Raw genomic sequence first — 18,037 nt, 5'->3', positions numbered from 1 at the left:
GGCTCAGGCCAGCCATACAGCTCTGAGCCCCCTCTGCACTTCTCCGTTATTCCACATGTGGGATTTTTTAAAGCATTATTACCTCTCAAGTAATATTGGAAATATTTTACCAACCAATAAACACTGAACATTGCCTGCATAAAAATCAAACTTACTGTGGCAGTCAGTTTAAGAAAATGTATTGTACGCTGCAAAAATACCTAAAAAAAAAAGTTACGTTTACAGATTTTATAAAACCATCTTATTTTGAGACTTTCTTACTGTTTAATATGGAGGTTTCACAAAGGAGAAACACAGGAGATGAGGGCTTTACTCTTTTAAAACATCTCCAGCAACAAAAAACACTCAGAATCTTGTTCTGCCACTTCAGGCAAAAATCATCTGTGCTGAGGAGCAATTTACAGCATCCAGCACAAACTTGAAGTCCTTTACAAGAGAAGACTCTCATCAGACACCAAGCACCCAATAACCGTTGATTATTTGTGTTACTTCAACCATGGCAGTACAGAGATCTGCAGGGAGAATGCAAAAATATGGTCACAAAAAAAGGCTATAAACAACTAGACTACATAGAGACTGCATGGGAACAGAAAGAAAACTATTCAGGCATTGACTCAGGTTTATAATGTAACACAGGACTATGTTTCCAGTTTATTGGTCTGTCCAGAAATATAAATTTTTGTCCTAACGCACAAATTCAGGACAAAACTAGAACATGAACTTAAATGTCAGTAATACATTCACCTAATTTCATGAGTAATAGCAGCTGAGACACTAAATGAAATAAAATTAAAGTATAAAGTCTACTACTTGGCTCTTATAAATATATTTCATTAAGTGCACTTAACACAGTTTCCCATTGGTGTGTTGATTGATGGGTCAGAACTTACCAAACCCATACTTCATTTAGGGTGACAGGTACAGAGGGGGGGTCCATGGGTGTTGGGATGCACCCCTCCACAGAGAATCTAAAAGACAATGCGGATGACTTAACCCAATCCTCTGTAACCTGGCACGGCAGACTGGGGAATGGAGGCCGGCGCATCAGGGGGTCAAGCTCATCACTCAAGTCAGCGGCAAAAATTAGTTTTACTGTCAAGGCGCAATTTTCATAATGCACTGCTGCTCCTACTGCTCCAAAAAGCACAGAAACGGAGCAGCCAAGAGATGGAGCAACATCGCTGCTGCTGCTGGGAGGAAGGGACAGAGACAGACACAACGAGAGACAGACACAACAGGGTAATGCTTACGTCCACCGCAAAGAAGGACAATCGCACACTTCTCAATCTGCCTCTGAACTGCAGCACTTTTAAAATAAACAGTCCTTATAAATGTAGTGATGAACCACAGCTTCATGCTCGCCAGGCACCACTGAACGTCTATGGCGCAGCTCTCAGGCTATCGCGCCAAAGTGATTGGGGATGCAGCGAGGAGGATCAACCATTGTCTCGGGAGATCCTTTGTAGTAACAGGTCTGGAAAAATCAAGCGAAGCGGCATTGAAAATGCATCGGACATGAAGCTCTGTTGTGAATGCCGTGCAAAAGCCTTCTCCCCAAGCCAAGCAGACAGTGGATATCGCAGAGCTGGGAGCCAGAACAGGGTTGACAAAAGAGTTAATTCCTTACAGTCTTATTCCAGCAAACAGACGGCATGAAATGCCTTTGTTTCCCCTCCTTTCTCAGGTATATCAAAAGTGTCACTAATCATTTTAAACTATGCACTTTTATGTTTCCACTGTATCTTTAAGACTTCTACCCCGTCTGTTCTTTGATATAACAAGGACAGTTTGAGACAAGGCTTCAGTTCAGCTAAGAAAAGCCTAAAGATCTGGTGAGTGGAAAGAGAGAAAAGTATGGTATTTAAAATTTATACTTTCTTATGCCTTTGTTTTGAACTTGAACATTTCTGTAGAACTTTAACTTTGGCTTTTGTGTTCTTTTTTCCAGAGAGTGCCTAGACCGGTATATGTTTTTCTTTCTGTCTTTCTTTCCATTCCCTGCATTTAGAGGCACTTCATTAATATGTAACGATGTTTGAAGGGTCAGCGCCATCATTTAACAACATGCAGAGTCATGTCCCATCCTCCCAAATCAATCAGCATCAACCGTCCATATCATCACCAGTGAGAGCAGTGGTCCTTTCAGCCAACCAAACATCAGACAGGCTAAAGATGAACAATACAATAACATTATATAAATCCTCTACATTATATAAATCTCTAAATGCATACAGCACATCCTATAAATTATGTAATTTGCGAGGTGGTGTGTCCATGGATTAGACCTGTTTTGCCAACAAAACGTCTTGTACTCAATCATGGTGTTTCCACATGTTTTCTTTCCATAGTGCATCTATGGTGCCATGTTTTAATATATTCCACCCACTGCCAGGTGCAACTGCAACAAGATAATCACTATTATTCACAGTCAGTGGTCACAATGATATGGCTGATTAGCGTAAGTTGTTGCATTGGTGTTGTGATCAGTGTAAGCTGCTGCATTGATTAAACACTGAAAGGTTTTTGTCATGTTGTCACTGCCAATAGTGTAATGTCCTCCAACAACAACCCATCTCCAAGCCATGTGACCATGCATAAACATCAGCTATACATAAACGCCACATCTCTTCATGCAGACCAGACCTCTTTATGCACCCTTTTGGCAAGAATTGTGGTAAAGTCTACAATCTTTGTTGTCTCTCTCCAGTCCCTTGCAATACACGACTTGCCACTGAAATACCGACAATTCATTGGACAGGTAATCTCCACAGGAGGGCAAAGAAAAATAGGAGAGACAAAGAATGTTTGGTTTTGTGCAAAATTGTAGTTTGTGTATGGAAGTTTCCAGTAACATCCCACACCGAACTAAAAACAGACAGAGAACTCAGCACATCTGACAGTGGCAGTGGGATTATAAACAATGGTGGAAATGGTTGTCGGGTTGTTGGACATCATCCTATCTGCCTGCATCCCCCCGGCCTTCGATCAGAGCCGACGCCGTCTGAGGCGAGGAGGGATTACCATACATAGAGCCCGGCTAGAGGCACAGCAGATATCCATTTACCTCTTTAAAAAAATGAAAGTCTGATCAAATTGTTATAATCAGAGTCCTCTGATGTTGGAGGGGACAACACATTATGTGCAGCTTCTATTGATTTACTGAAACCGGTTGTACCATTGAAAAGAAGAATGAGACAGAGGAAAAAGATGAGGAAAAAAAGAATGGCACAGAGAGGTGAAGAAGAACAAAAAGAGAACGGAAGAGGGAGGAGACGAGGCTGATCAAAGCTGATCATCTGAAGCCCAAAGATCAGGACATGGGCAAACACGCAACTCGGATGATAATGTAAGGTGCAGGATGCCATCGTACAACCTCCCCATGCAGCTATGTCTAATTTTCCTTTTTTATGCAGAAACCCTTAATACAGAGAAACTTACAATCAGTACTTACAGGGACATTCCCCCTTGAGCAACTCAGGGTTAAGTGTCTTGCTCAGGGACACATTGGCAGTAAGAGTTTAAACCCGTGACTTTGTGGCCTTCTGGTTCATAGCAGAGTGTGTTACCCACCAGACTATATATATATTAATCCACATTTATATCAGCATATAACCTCATGGTTATTTGCCCACTGCTAAAACACATACAGCACGGTGCATGCTTCCCAGGACCCGGTCCACATGTAAATCAGCTTAATAAGTTTTCACACCATTAAGTAAAAGGAAGCATAGACCAAGGCCTATTTAACCAATGAGTTGTTACCTTTCATTTGCACAAGGTCATAAAAAGGAACATTTCTGAGCCATAAGAGTCATAATTTAAATCAACAACAATTTAAAAAGTGTATTTTTAAAAAATGAGAGCCCCAATAAACTTATAGTGCCTTGTCAACTCTGAACGGCCCGCAGGTTTAAAATGCCTTATCTCGCTGCACCACAGACAGGAGTGCAGCGACTTTAGATCAGTAGCGGCGGGCGTCGCTTACCGCGGTGCAGCAGATGTCTAACGCCTGCCCACTGGCACCGCACCCGGCTGGGTTAGCGAGCGCTAACGCAGCGCTGGTGTGATCGGGCTGTGTGAAGCGTGGTGATTAAGTGCAGTCTCGCTGAGACTATCTGCCTAAGATACATGCCTACAGTAGCAAGATTCAACACTTGCAGGAACTTTGGTAATTATATTTAGATTATGTTTAAAGAAGCAGAATCCTGACCCAGATTATGCTGTGTTTATACTGGATGGATTTATTTAATGAATCTGGAGTAGTGTGATTAAAACAGTATGATAAAGCCTGGTGGGCCAATGACAAACACAAAAAAAAAGTTATTATGAAGAAGCTATGATCAGTCCCTTTAAATTCTGAATAAACATTGCAGAAAAGCTCTCACCTCCAGGTGGCAGGGTGACGGCAGTGGGGGGGCTCTCCACGCACCCTTGGCTGTTGCAGGCATGGACGCTCACGGTGTAGTTGGTGAAGGGCAGCAGTCCATCAACAGACGTCCACAGTCCAACTCGGCTACTGATGTGCAGCACACGGGTCTCCACGTCCGAGCTGGAGATCTGAACTGGAACAGCAACACAGGATTATCACGGGCACAAAGCATGTGTAATAATATAATATTTTTTAGCATGCTTCAAATAAACGCTCATACAAAGCTGTGCAATCACAAATAGTGCAGAAATGGAGGCTTTGTTCTGGCCAGGGTGCTAATCCAAAAATCGAGATTGATTGCTTCACCGGCACACCCATTGATTTAGGTATGGGATTCTGGCTATATGGAAAATCAAATGGCAGACATACAATTTTGACAAGTCCCCTGTCTGCTTGGGAAGCCAGCTGTCACTACAGGAAAAATATAAACGGTATAATAAAAAAAGATTTTAAAGGACAAAAAAAAGACCTTCTCACACACACACACACATACACACAAACACAGTAGTGTCCACACTCATGCATCTATATGCATTAACCATGAGGTCAGGAGGCACTCGTCATGGTCCCAAGCCACCAGCACTTACAGTAATGCAATCGACCACAGGAAATACGGTCGTGCTCGCAAATTAAGAGGGAATTAATTTCCTTAAGTTCTCACCTCCCGTATGGACAAGACGCGGTGTATACTGACAGAGAGAAAGTAAGAGAGAGCGGGGAGGCAGACGGAGTCTTGCAGTCCATAACCTCCAGCCATCGCCTACATAAGGGTCTGGAATGTGCCCCCATAAAGAAATCAATAGGCATGAAGTGTCACAATGAGAAAAGGCCGGAGAAAATACATTTCTTTTGAACTCTTCAGATCGCTCTGCATGTAGTACCTTTTATCCCCAAGGCAGAAAAAAATGTACACAAACGCTTAAACGAAAATGCACCATTTAAGCAAAATAGCAACAAGCCTAATGAGTTCTTTACCCTGGGCAATTATCCCCGATTTATCTGACTAATTCAGCTCTTTAAGTCAAGATGTGTAATTGCTCCCAATTTACCTGCATCGCTCTTGGCAGTCTGTAAAATCATGAAACAAATGAAAAATATTTCTTCTTTATTTTGGCAGAAAAAATAAATTGAGGTTTTTCAGGACTGAAGAATACCTAATGGTCAAAAAAGTGACTTTTTCCTGCAGCTCTACATAAATCAGGGGAGTAGTCAATATTTAATAATGCTTGCCTTGGTCTGGAGTCCCTTGATCACCCCTGTCATGTGTAATAGCTCTCTCTCCGATATCTTTGACATAAAAGCCTGGCTTTACTGCAATGCTAACATGTAGAGGGTCATTACTGATCGACATTTACCTTAATCTGGGACTGCCAGCCACCGAGCGATAAATTCCCCAGGACTCCGCAGGGAGGAATCAGTAAACTTCTCTGAGCAGAATTCATCTCCCACAGAGAGGAGCAGGAGAGCAAAAAGGGCTCAACACACACACACACACACACACACACACTGACCATTTTAAAACAGACACTGCACAACACTCACACACTATGCATGAACTCACACTTAAATACAGGCATACACACTAGGGGTGGAGCCAAATCCAAACATTTTATTCAGAAAGGCAAAAAATATCTGAGATATTTAAAAAGGAAATCTCTGTCATGGAAGGAATTTTTTTTCTTTTTCCTCCTTTAATGATTTGTGGAAGTTGCTTCCCTGTTGGACCTATGATACATGAAGCTCTAACAATCTTTTGTTAGAAAGCATTCACTCCCGAATGATCCCGAGTGTTAAAACAGAACGCTAATTAAACTCACTCACAAAGCACAATCATTTGGCCGAAAAACAAATGCTTTTACTATCGGATAGAAGTGATTTTTTGCATCCAAAACCAGAGCCTTAACATACACTTGTATCAATTATATCTGTGGTTATAAATGTTTCTTTATGGATAATAATTTCTGGAGGAACATTTAACAATTAAATGTTATTAAAATGTCTTGTGAAGATATAGACCCTATAAATGTATAAAAACCACACAGAACATACACAGAAATACAACAGTTACACTTATTAAGTTTTTTTTTCCTGAAAAAAAAATATTTTGCTGCCCCAAAATTGATATAAATACAAACAGTGGCATTTCTGCACACCCTAATACACACAATGACACACACACATATGGGCACACACATGCAAGAACACACACATCAATGTCAGACATTAAGAAGATGTGAGGTTCTGCACTTTTTGGGCCACAGTAGAATGGAAGAGTGGAATCATTTGAGACACACACATAGACACAGACACAGTTCTCAATATTACAAAAACAAGAACAACAGAACCCACAAAGAAGGGGACGTGGACAGCTCTCTCTCTCTCTCTCTCTCTCTTTTACTACCTCAAATCAATCCCCCACACCTCCTAATCTCACTACTTCTCCTCAGAAGAATACATCAAAGCTGCAGCGCTACGAGAAGGGGGACGCGCCAGCCTTTGTGAGAGGTCACTTCCATCTGCTTGTACACTGAGATTACAATCTTGAGTCCATAAGCTGCTCGTCCTACTTGTCAGAAAGCTACTTTTAAGTCTCCTCCATGGCAGCTGCAGTAGTGAAGCAGTAGATCCTGCTTCAAACTGACCTGCCCTGAGCTGAGAACAGATGTGCTTGTCTCAACCGAAACACACACACACACAGTAAAAAAAAAACCTTAATATGGTCTTTAGTTAAAAAAGTGATAATATGCCCAAGACTGGGCATTTGTCAGAAACTCCACAGGGCCACAGAAATTATTTATAGATTGCTGAGTGCTCTGTTTTTAGCTGGCAATCTTAATTGCTTTGACCCGTATCTAAATCGAGCTGAGGAAATATATAAGGGACATACACCCAAAAAAAATAAATAAATAAAAATAGGACCCAAGCTCTCAGAATATAAGTGGAGCTATTAGACACCGGCGACCTCTGAGAAGACTCAGGAGAGCGCAAGTGACATGTCAGAGAAAAACAAATGAGCTCAATGAGAAAGGAGCCATTTGTGTGAAGAGAGTTAATAGATATTTATAAATGTTCACCGTCGGCCCCAAATCCGAGTTTCTATCAATGAAGCTGTCTGCTGCTTCGTAAGCAGTTGAGTACAAAAGCCACAGAACAGGCAAGCTCACGGCAAAATAGGATCTGAAAAAAGGTGACAATCCATAAGTTAACATCAATTTCTTTTCCCCCCTTGTAACAAGGTTAGTATAAACATTTTCTATTTATCTATCTTATTTATGTAATGTGTTTTGCACTGTTTAGTACAATATAACTTGAACTGAGTTTATTAATTGACAGAACCATCACAATGTGATGTCAGTACTTTAATAGAAAAAAAAAAAAAAGTGAAGTGATTGTCACATGTGATACACAGCAGCACAGCACACGGTGCACACAGTGAAATTTGTCCTCTGCATTTAACCCATCACCTTGAGTGAGCAGTGGGCAGCCATGAAAGGCAGTGCGTGGGGATGGTGCTTTGCTCGGTGGCACCTCAGTGGCACCTTGGCAGATCGGGATTCGAACCATCAACCTGCTGATTACGGGGCCGCTTCCTTAACCGCTAGGCCACCACTGCCCACTGACATCAATAACATGTTCTTGTCTGGTCCTTGTGTAACATTCTGAATGAGACTTAAACCCACAAGAAGTGTTCCCATTTGGTACTTCAAAAACATTTTAAAAACATTCCATTGTTGGACCCCCATAATGTGGGATCATGCTTATTTATATTTGTAAAATAATAATATGTATTCTTCTTCTTATAATTAGTTGTAGTTGTAGTAGTAGTATTAGTATTATTAGTATTATTTAGTAACAGAGGCACAAAAGTCACAGCAAGAGCAGTGATTAATATGAAGATATAAGGTCAGGTGAGAATTAGAGTGAGGTGGAATTTATATATAGTTTTTATTATCTTACATCAAACAGACTACAGTGACACAGAAGTATTACATTTTTTGCCATAATTATTCCATTGACACAACAACACAGTGATGTACTTTTAGCTTTCACTAGGACCCATTTCCTTGTTTTGGAAAAATTGCACAATATGGCAGGATTTTTCTTGGGAAAACATCAACTATGTTGATGAACTCCAGATTAATGGAAAGAGACAATCTATTATATTGGTCTGGAAGACAAAAGAATGTGCTGACACAAACAGGTACCAGGTCAGTCTTTTCATCTGAGCAATGCTGGACTTTCACCAGAAACTGAGGGGGGTCTGGCCCCGGACCAGGGCCTGACTTCAGTCTGGGAGCATGGAGGGGGAGAGTGACAACAGGTATCATGTGCAGGAGCTCCAGATCACACCTGTGGACCAGAGAGCACTGGACACTGGTCATGGTCACCTGACCCTCAACTCAAAGCCATCTTCAAACACACAGCCTTCCTGATATCAGTGAAATGTGCATCTACACTCACCTAAATGAGAAGGGAATCACACGATTTGATATTCAAAGAATTGGTATTCACAGGTCCGAGCAGTACACAGAAGCGCAGCTGCGAAAGCCCCAGAGGAGGGTGGTGGGGTGGTTTCTGGTGAACACGCTATTACTCTCTTTTTAACAGAGCTGTCCACTCTCATCTCGTGCTGAATTAGAGGCTTAAAGCGCAGCAATGAACGCAGATGTCTCCACACAGCCCTTTCACCCACATTAGGCCACAGCAGACTGCCAGAGTGAAATGCAGGCCGACAACAATTCATTTAAGCCCATTAGATTCCTAGCAACGATGCAATAGGGTTCAGTGCCCTTTTAGCATACAGTATGTAAACAAGGCGGGTAGTGAAATAGCATGAGTGTGATGAAACTGGTTTGGTGACAAAAGAGCCTGAAGAACAGTGGAATAGCAGTCGAATAACTCAGAGCTGAATGAATCGTTTAATAGGAATAGGGAGGAGAAATGGGGGTCAGTGCACTGCATCATTTACCTGATGGCTGGTAGAAGACTCCAGCGAAGAGAAGAGTGTATGTCAGGTTCCCGTTGGGCTTTGCTGGAGCCTGCCACCTGGCTCTCACAGAATTTGGGCTCTCACTCAGCACTTCAAGGGCCACACTGCCCACAGGGGCCATTTCCAGAGTCCGAGCCTCCACCTGATTAACAGGAGGGACATGTTTAAATTGGTTTGAAGGAACATTCTTTTCTCTTTGCATTTCTTATGATTTGTTCAGATATATATTGATATGAAAATTAACTTTACATACACTGTGGTATTTCTGTAATCTGTAATGTTTGTATATAAGATTTCTATTATTTTGTTGTTCATTATACTGTTGTGCTTGAAAGACACCTTTGATCGGAATGAAATTCCTTGTATGTGTTCACTCACCTACTTGGCCAATAAACGCGATTCTGATCCTGATTCTGATATTTATAGTGAAGATTATTTTAGAACTAATCTCAGAAAAAAAAATACAATTTTCACTGAAGCATGCTCGCATTAATCGGACGGTTCAACAAAGTCACAAAACTTAAAAACAGAGCTATAAAGCTATAGAGCTATAAAATCCCTGAGCAGTGGTGATTATGGTACACATTCTGTCCATGCCATCTGCATGCCAAATGAGGAGACATTTCTCTCACCAGCTCCCACCTCTCCCCCCCCACCTCTCGACCCAACTTTTGCTGCGTCGGCAGAACTTGCCATTTGACTAAATATTGCACACATATTGGAAAAATGCCCAAATATGGCCCATCAAAGCAGTAACCAGCCCTGAGTGGCATTTATACCAAATGTCAAGCGCGAGCAGAAGGTGCTTTATTGAACAGAGTGAATCGATCACCTTTATGATGTTGGCTACCATCTGACATGGCGAGTATTAACATAATGTAAATGTGCCGGTGCTCACCAGGGGTCCCAGGGCGCAGCCTTTAGCTGTACAGGCCTGAACGCGGAAGCTGTGGAGGCTCCATGCCGACAGGTCGCTGACCACAAAATCTAGAGCTGATGAATTCTGGACAAGCACTCCGTTCATCCACAAACTGTAACTTGTTATGACGCCTGTGCAGAAAAAAACAAAAAAAACTGACACCCACATTTATACTAATAATAACTTAAGTGCTGATCATGAATGGAAAGGAGCAGATTTACAATAAAGATGTTCCTATACCACCTCTGTCTCATAACACATATCTTAATTTCCTAATATGTTACATTTTAGCATGCAAATGAATGCTACTAATTAGAGCAATTGAAAATAAATTATTCATGTGTTAGACACTGAAGGGCACAGCAATTACTGCATCCCTGTTGACCAGCAGATGAGCTCCTCACAAGGCCGGCCCTGAGTCGGTGAAATTTTTTTTGTTCATTCTCCACTCCATTCATGTTTCTACTTATCATTTCCAGATGAGCCAAAAATATATTATGACCTCCTGGTACACCTGAAGACACACTGCAATAAACTGCAGAGGGGATTTTGTTACGAGATTGTTTTTAAGATAAACCCACTTGTGGGAAGATAGAGCAGGGATGAAGCAAGAAAAGCAGACACAGAATGTGCATGTGTGTGTGTTTTTGCGTGTGAAAAATACAGGATAACGAATGCTGACTCATATGTATACAATACCTTGCAAAAGACTTAAGGACCAGTACAAACCAGTGAAAACAAAACCATTGCAAACTATTTTGTTAATGTAACAAAAGCCGTCATGTCAAACATTGTTCAAATATTGATTTACCCAAACTGTTTATTGCAGAATTTCCTTATTGACATGAAATGTGACATTACGTGTAAAGAGACCCTGTTATCCTCTGAGCAGCAATACAATATTGTTCTCCATCTTTTTGCTGGTAGAAGATCAGTCATTAAAGACCAACCCCCAGATCTTCTTAGCACATCTTTAGATATCAACATTATTGCTGTTTTCACTTTTTAATGATTATAACTTGTGTTTTACACTTTTAAATAGTGCCTTACTTATCAATTCCTTATCAAAGGGTGGTAGTAGCCTAGTGGGTAACACACTCGCCTATGAACCAGAAGACCCAGGTTCAAATCCCGCTTACTACCATTGTGTCCCTGAGCAAGACACTTAACCCTAAGTTGCTCCAGGAGGGGACTGTCCCTGTAACTACTGATTGTAAGTCGCTCTGGACAAGGGCGTCTGATAAATGCTGTAAATGTAAATTCCTGTTAGGAAGATGAAAAACCTTTAATTAGTTCCAATACTGCAGAAAATGCTTGCACAGTACTATATGTGTATGAATATAAAATTAAACTTGCAAATGTACACACAGAGGAATCAGAGAAAACACTAAGAGTATAAAAACATTTATAGACTATTGGAAAAAATGTTTAGGATTTTTTTTTGGATGAAAGTAGGAAGCAACCTATAAAAACTGTTTTCTGTGAAAGTTTACAGAACTTAATAATTAAAATTAAAAACAATAATTAATAAACCACAATAGTCTGTTTTGTGGTGCCTGTTCAATCGTATCTGAAAAAAAAAAACAAGATTAGGCAGATCAGTTCGGTTCATCGGTTTTGACAAAGGGAGTGTAGTTTTAATTATTCAAAACAACAAATAATAACTAAGGCTAAGCTAACTCGCTAAGACATTTCTTGTCTTTCATCCAATTCCTTGGTTGCGGTGCAAACTTCCCTTTCACAAATATTCACTCTCGGCTTTGATATTTGACGTGTCAACAATCCAGAGGAGAACGATGCATTTATACAGTGCCAGCAGAGAGGTAATGCTCTGCTGCATGGTAATCAGTTCCTCTAAAGAGGTGTCTTGCCTGTTTAAGGCTGCTTGTAATTAAAGGGATATCATGAGCTGCTTAGCATTTCAGATATTTTCCCCGCCTTTTTCTTATCAGCACTTTCACAAATATTCTATGTAAATTGGCCGTGGAACAATGTTAAGCTCCCATACAAAGAGTTGCATACTTCCCACATACACTGTAAATGGCTTGTTTAGGAATGTAGAAATTATGTGTGTGTGTGTGTGTAATGACATTCCCATCAGGTTGAGATGAGAGGGACACACTTCGCTTCTCTGAGGCTGACAGACAGTGAGCAGGCTGCAGTTCACAGCATCAGTCAAAAGGGAGCACTTTTCATCCACTTAAAAAGCCCCGCTCTCTCTCACTCACTCTCTCTCTCACTCTCACACGCACACACTGCCGGTTCTCAGCCCATGCACACGCATCTCAGGGTTCTAACCCATCATTAAACAGGAAGCAGCTATCCCTAAGTGGCCATTTAGAATATGAATTGACCCCCACGGTGCCTGCTTTAACCCCACTACCCACCGTTGGGCTTGAGAGGAGGGGTCCAGGTGATGCTGAAGGAGTCTGGGGAGAGGGGCACCACAGTTGGGGCAGGGACATCCTCAGGGGTGCTCTCCTCCGTACGTGCCTGTGTTGGAAGGCTTAGGGTGCAGCCACCTCCGCTACAGGCCTTGGGTCAAAGAAAAGCAAGGGTCACACATAAAAAAGGAAATGGCACATAAAAAAGGAAACTAAATGAAATAAAGCACCAAATCATAAAAAACCCGTCTCTGGTTTTTATATATCATAAATATAGTTACAAAGTAGACAAAGGTCTGCCTCCACAGAGACAAAATACATCAGATTAATAAAAAAATATCCATACATTTATAGAAAGATGACAAATTTAAAGAAACGAACAACCATGGTGCAGATGCTCCAGCATGGGCCAGTATGGTGTGGCAGCATTTCTAAGGAAATTCTGATGGTGACGGAGATGTTGTCTGAGGCTTATTGATTTGCTGTGACCCTTCTGAAGGGACAAGTGGACCATGCCAACAAAATGCCACCCAGAAACGAGTTTCTCCACTAATTTATTCAGGTTTTCCCTTTGTATCACACAGAGTTCTTTTAAACAGTGAAATAATTTCATGGTTCTTTAATGTAAGAGTACACACAGCTATCTGAAACAGGTAAGTAGTGCCGGGTACGAGGTTGCGTAGCGTGTGATCTTCAAACAACTGGGAGCTGTTGTACACCACAGTGGGCTCTTCTCCTGGAGTTGACAGGTACAGCGTGTAGAACTCCAGGACCCCATTCACCTCCATGGGCGCAGTCCACCTGAGGAGCCGTAAAACATGTATTTTTAGGCACAATCTCATATGTGATTTATCTATTGTACAATGGATATTTTTTTAAGGTGCCCACACAGTTCAATGGGCCACCATGCATCTGGGCGTTATGAAATACCACAGGACTACCCAGACATACACAGAGTTTATAAGGGCAGACGATGATCACCCTACTCAAGGATGTGCAGACAGAAATAGGAAAGCCTGGTGGATTACCGTTTCACTTGTGGGTTGACTTTCTCACAGCTATATATAGAACAGAGGACACCGCTATCTGCTGAGGGATCCAAGACTACCAGAAATACACAGCAGGGCCATGAGAACCAGAGAGAAAGAGTGAGAGAAAGAAAATGAGCAAGAGTGGGGATCCACTGAAGATTCCAAAGATTCCCGAATTCCAGTGAATAAGAAATCTTCCAGCGTACAGGCTTGAAAAAAATGCACAGTTCAATTCATAAATAAACATATCTGTTATGTGTTATATGATAAGCTGGTGGCATAAGTGTTAAACTAACACTTTGTTTAATTTATTTACAGCATCAAGTCACACTGATTAACCCCCATTACAGTCCAGTGGCATTTTCCTCACATTTACTCAGTTGTCGACTACAGCAAAAGTCATGGTTTGTAAGGGATCTCATACTGCTTATTTTACTAGTTACCGAGTAATATTTAAAGCCACATCTCTGTGGCAAGCATACATCTTTACAAAATATGCACATCATTTATACTGCAGTGGTGTGGTTTAATTATTTTTTTTATGAATGAATATATATATATATGTTAATTATTATGAATTATTATTATGAATAGTGTTTTTAAAAATATATGTATTATTATCAAGTTAAAAAGTTTATGGGAAGTAAAATGGCTTAAAAAAACAAGACTGACAGCCTGAGGTGCACAAAGCACCACTTCCGAAAGGCCATAAATTAGCTTGTGTCTCACAGGAGACCTTTGTCCTATTGAGACCGTTTACACCTGCAGGTGACAGACTGACATTTTTATTTATGATTAATTTGCTTTATGTATCAATTAAATTTCATTTTCAATGACAAATGAGAATGGCCATTAAGCTCTTAATTGTGTTATCAATAAAGGCGTTTGACACGTGATTAATATTACGTCCATTATGCCGATGATCAAAATAAAAGCCATTCATTGTGAAATCAAGTAAACAGCACAATATAAAGCACTATTAACCATCAAGCTTTACTTTCTGAAGCCAGCGTAAAATATAGGCTTTGAGCTGCACAGGCAGGTTTCTGCAGAGAGTCTTGAGGAGCGACGGTTAAGGATGGGTGGGAGTGAGCGATTTTTTTTTTTGTGCATATCCTGCAGTCTGAGATCCTGCAACCTTTCTCACAGGCAAATCGCAACACAACAAAAGAGTATTGAACACATATGATCTTTCACCTTCTGCTATTACGATTCTGCTAACAAGGCAATACCTTCCAAAGGCACTGTATCCACAATTAGACCCTCAGAGGGGGGAAAAAAGAGAGATATCATCTGTAATGTCAAATTACAACGCTGCACTTCTTTCCCTTCCTTTCTCTGCCCCTCTCCCCTCGTTCGTTCTGCTCATTGCTGCATTGTCTGATTCTCCTCCTATTCAAATTGAAATATTCCACGGAAATAAAGCAATAACCATTTCCCCTCCTGCCGATGAGAGCCATAAATAAGGCCAGCTTGCGCACTGAGCGCCGGCGTGCTTGTCTGAGGGCGCGCCATCACGAGACGGCGGATACATAATGAAGTTATGAAAATCGGTGATGGGACAAATTGGGTCATATACATCTTTTTAATAAATGACTTATAGAGATCGTGGGACGCAGACGCCATTAATACACCCAAAGAAGAAGGAGAGAGAGAGAGGAAGACAGAGGAAAGAGGAACAAGAGCATCTTTTTTTATTTTTAAATTATCATAATTGAATGAGGACTGTTTAGAGTGGTTACTACATTACGACGAGAGACTGGAGTTATACAGTGAGGGAGGATGCGAGGGCTGGAGGAGGTGTAATCTAATTTTGGGCTTTGATGGCGAAAGGGCCGGCGCTGGACTTGCCCATGGCGTAGGTGACACAGCTCAGATATGTATTCTCCTTGTGCCCTCTCTCCAAGGCTGTACCTGCTGTGATCATTGAGTAAAGTGCTGACATTTTCGTTCCTGTGCGAGTGCAGCCGCCGCCCCAGCTCTACTCACTGTAATGCAAAAACAAAGCAAAGTTTTGGCGCGCTGTGGTGGGTGTGTGTGTTTTTTTTGTACCCTTTGCTCTCCCTCCTAACTACATCCTTCTCTTGTTCCTTCAGTTCCCGTCCGGCAGTGCTGTGGCATGGTGCCCTCCCTCCATCTTAAGTGATGGTGGAGGAACTGATAAAGATGGGAGGGGCTCTAATGGCTTTCACGCAGATTGCAAAAGGCCGAGGTTGGGAGTGTCGGGGAGAGGATGGAGTCACTTTTGAACCAACTAAACCTGTCCACCCCACACCCGGTTCCATCCCCCTACCCGGCAGGAGAGCCTCTCGCTCGGCGAGGGTCAAACGCAGGAGAATATTCTGCATGCTAAACAGGAAGGGAGAAGGTCGCCAGTCTGCATTTTGATACAGCGCAATGACACTTCTGACACTCTCGCCAGCACTCAGACCACTGACTCACAGCCTGGCCGTTTACCTTTCGCACGCCAGCCACACAATGACAATGGTGACTTTTATGGCGACTTCCATGAGCACAGAACAAAATGAAGTGGTCCCCTGGCCCCAAACAGAGCCATGCAAACTTGCCCACCGGACTTTCGCTCGTCCAGGTCTGCCCCGGTGCGATTTTTCTGATTTCTGGTGCATCTGAGCATAAGCGGCAGGGTCCTGAGACTTTTAGTGAGTAATGCGTCAGGACAGATCTGAGGGCCAGCGTCCTTTACCTCCAAACGAGAGCCCACGCCTGCTGCCTCATTACTGCACTGCTTTGATAAAGCACTGTCACATAAAAGGTGAGTTCTGTCACCTTCACTCCAGTCCACACCTTGTTAGGGCAATTGCACTTTACTGTATTGGCCCAAGGACGCCGTCTTTAATGAGGGAGGAGTATATGTTTTTTGAATTGTGGACCACCCCCTCATGCCAGTCTGCGAGGATGAAAGGTTCACAGTCCCAAAAACGGATCACTCTGATGCATTTAATCATAATAAATTATGGCCAACGTCCACAAAACCCAGGAAGGTCCCTGAAACCTGTGTCTATACCATTCAAATGAAATTCATACAGTCTCGGAGGAAGGCTGCAAATGACTCTTTAACAGAAAAAAATGAATTTTGTACATCTGTTTATGCCAAGACAAGCAAAGTCTCTGCTGAAGGTTCTGTTAACTGAAAAAACATTTATTATTTTGTCATGTAACAATATTTATGTAGAACAACATTTATTCTAAAATATGAATTTGAAGGTGTGTATAATCAGCAAGTGTACTTTTTATAGTAATTATAGTCTATTATTATGTGCAAAAGCATTTAACTGTGCTATTTATATATTTAAGCTAAAAATTAATTTACATCAATATGAAAATGAATGTTTTTGTACAGATTGTTTTTATATGGTGTGTGAATATACTGTAGGTAAACAGAGCAAATGAATTCATTTCTCAAAGGAAGCATTTATAGTTTCATTCATATTTAAGTAGCATGTGATTATGGATGCATAATTAGCACATGCATATAAATCTAATTTTATAAATCTATCACAACAGTTTGTAATGTGCTGATTTTCACTCATTCTAAAACAAACATGTATAAATAAAAATGCATGGGACTCACTGCACATAGACGCTGTGGGAGTCCAGCACTGTGAGGACGGGCTGGTCCATGTGTGCAGGGGGCAGCTGGCCAGTGTACAGGGTGACCTCTGTGCTGTTGGAGCAGCCAGCGGAAGTACAGCCACTGAGCAGCAGTCTGTGAGGAGTGTACACATCCAGACCTGCAGACACACACACACACACACACACACACAGAAGTATTAATATTCCTGCTCAATAACAAGACATGAAAAACATTAAGCAAATCTGCTGGTCATTTCTCATATTAAACATAAATTTAAAGTATTTGGGTGAGTGCTGTGAAAAAGTTATCTGAAATTCCTACATACCACTTTACAGTCTGAGATTTATAATGCTGACCTCATTTCAGCAATACGTTATTTTATCAAAAATCTTATAAAGAGAGATTGCTGTCCCATAAAATCACCATCAGTCAGAGTGATTAATCTCAGCAGCAGGGAGCAGAATGAGAGGCAGATCTAGTCATCTCTGCAAGTGGATCCCAGCAATTCACTGCTGATGAAAAGGAAAATTAAAGGGGAAACACACATGCGTGTGTGCACACACACAGAGTGAAATTGCAAAATGATCTGAAGAGGGACTCTTTTACAATGCTGCTCCACATTATTCCCAAATGCTGCACAACTTGAAATGTAGTACTGAGAATGTAAGCGCATTTATTATTAATATGTT

The 18,037-nt window shown here is 41.4% G+C and overlaps 1 protein-coding gene across 1 annotated transcript in view; it reads right to left on the bottom strand.

Moving 5' to 3' along the window:
- The window catches only part of ush2a (Usher syndrome 2A (autosomal recessive, mild)), a 192,400-nt gene that overhangs the window by 112,201 nt on the left and 62,162 nt on the right, over positions 1 to 18,037 (bottom strand). Inside the window, exons 33-38 of the mRNA XM_028987910.1 lie at positions 17,346 to 17,505; positions 13,361 to 13,523; positions 12,726 to 12,873; positions 10,318 to 10,469; positions 9,399 to 9,561; positions 4,386 to 4,562 (exon numbers count right to left, since the gene is read on the bottom strand). Of these exons, the coding sequence (XP_028843743.1) occupies positions 4,386 to 4,562; positions 9,399 to 9,561; positions 10,318 to 10,469; positions 12,726 to 12,873; positions 13,361 to 13,523; positions 17,346 to 17,505 (963 nt within the window). The remainder of the gene's footprint in view (positions 1 to 4,385; positions 4,563 to 9,398; positions 9,562 to 10,317; positions 10,470 to 12,725; positions 12,874 to 13,360; positions 13,524 to 17,345; positions 17,506 to 18,037) is intronic.

The sequence above is a fragment of the Denticeps clupeoides genome, chromosome 1 (genome assembly GCF_900700375.1).
Source record: "Denticeps clupeoides chromosome 1, fDenClu1.1, whole genome shotgun sequence".
Classification (NCBI taxonomy): domain Eukaryota; kingdom Metazoa; phylum Chordata; class Actinopteri; order Clupeiformes; family Denticipitidae; genus Denticeps; species Denticeps clupeoides.
This window is presented reverse-complemented; position numbering and strand designations above follow the sequence as displayed.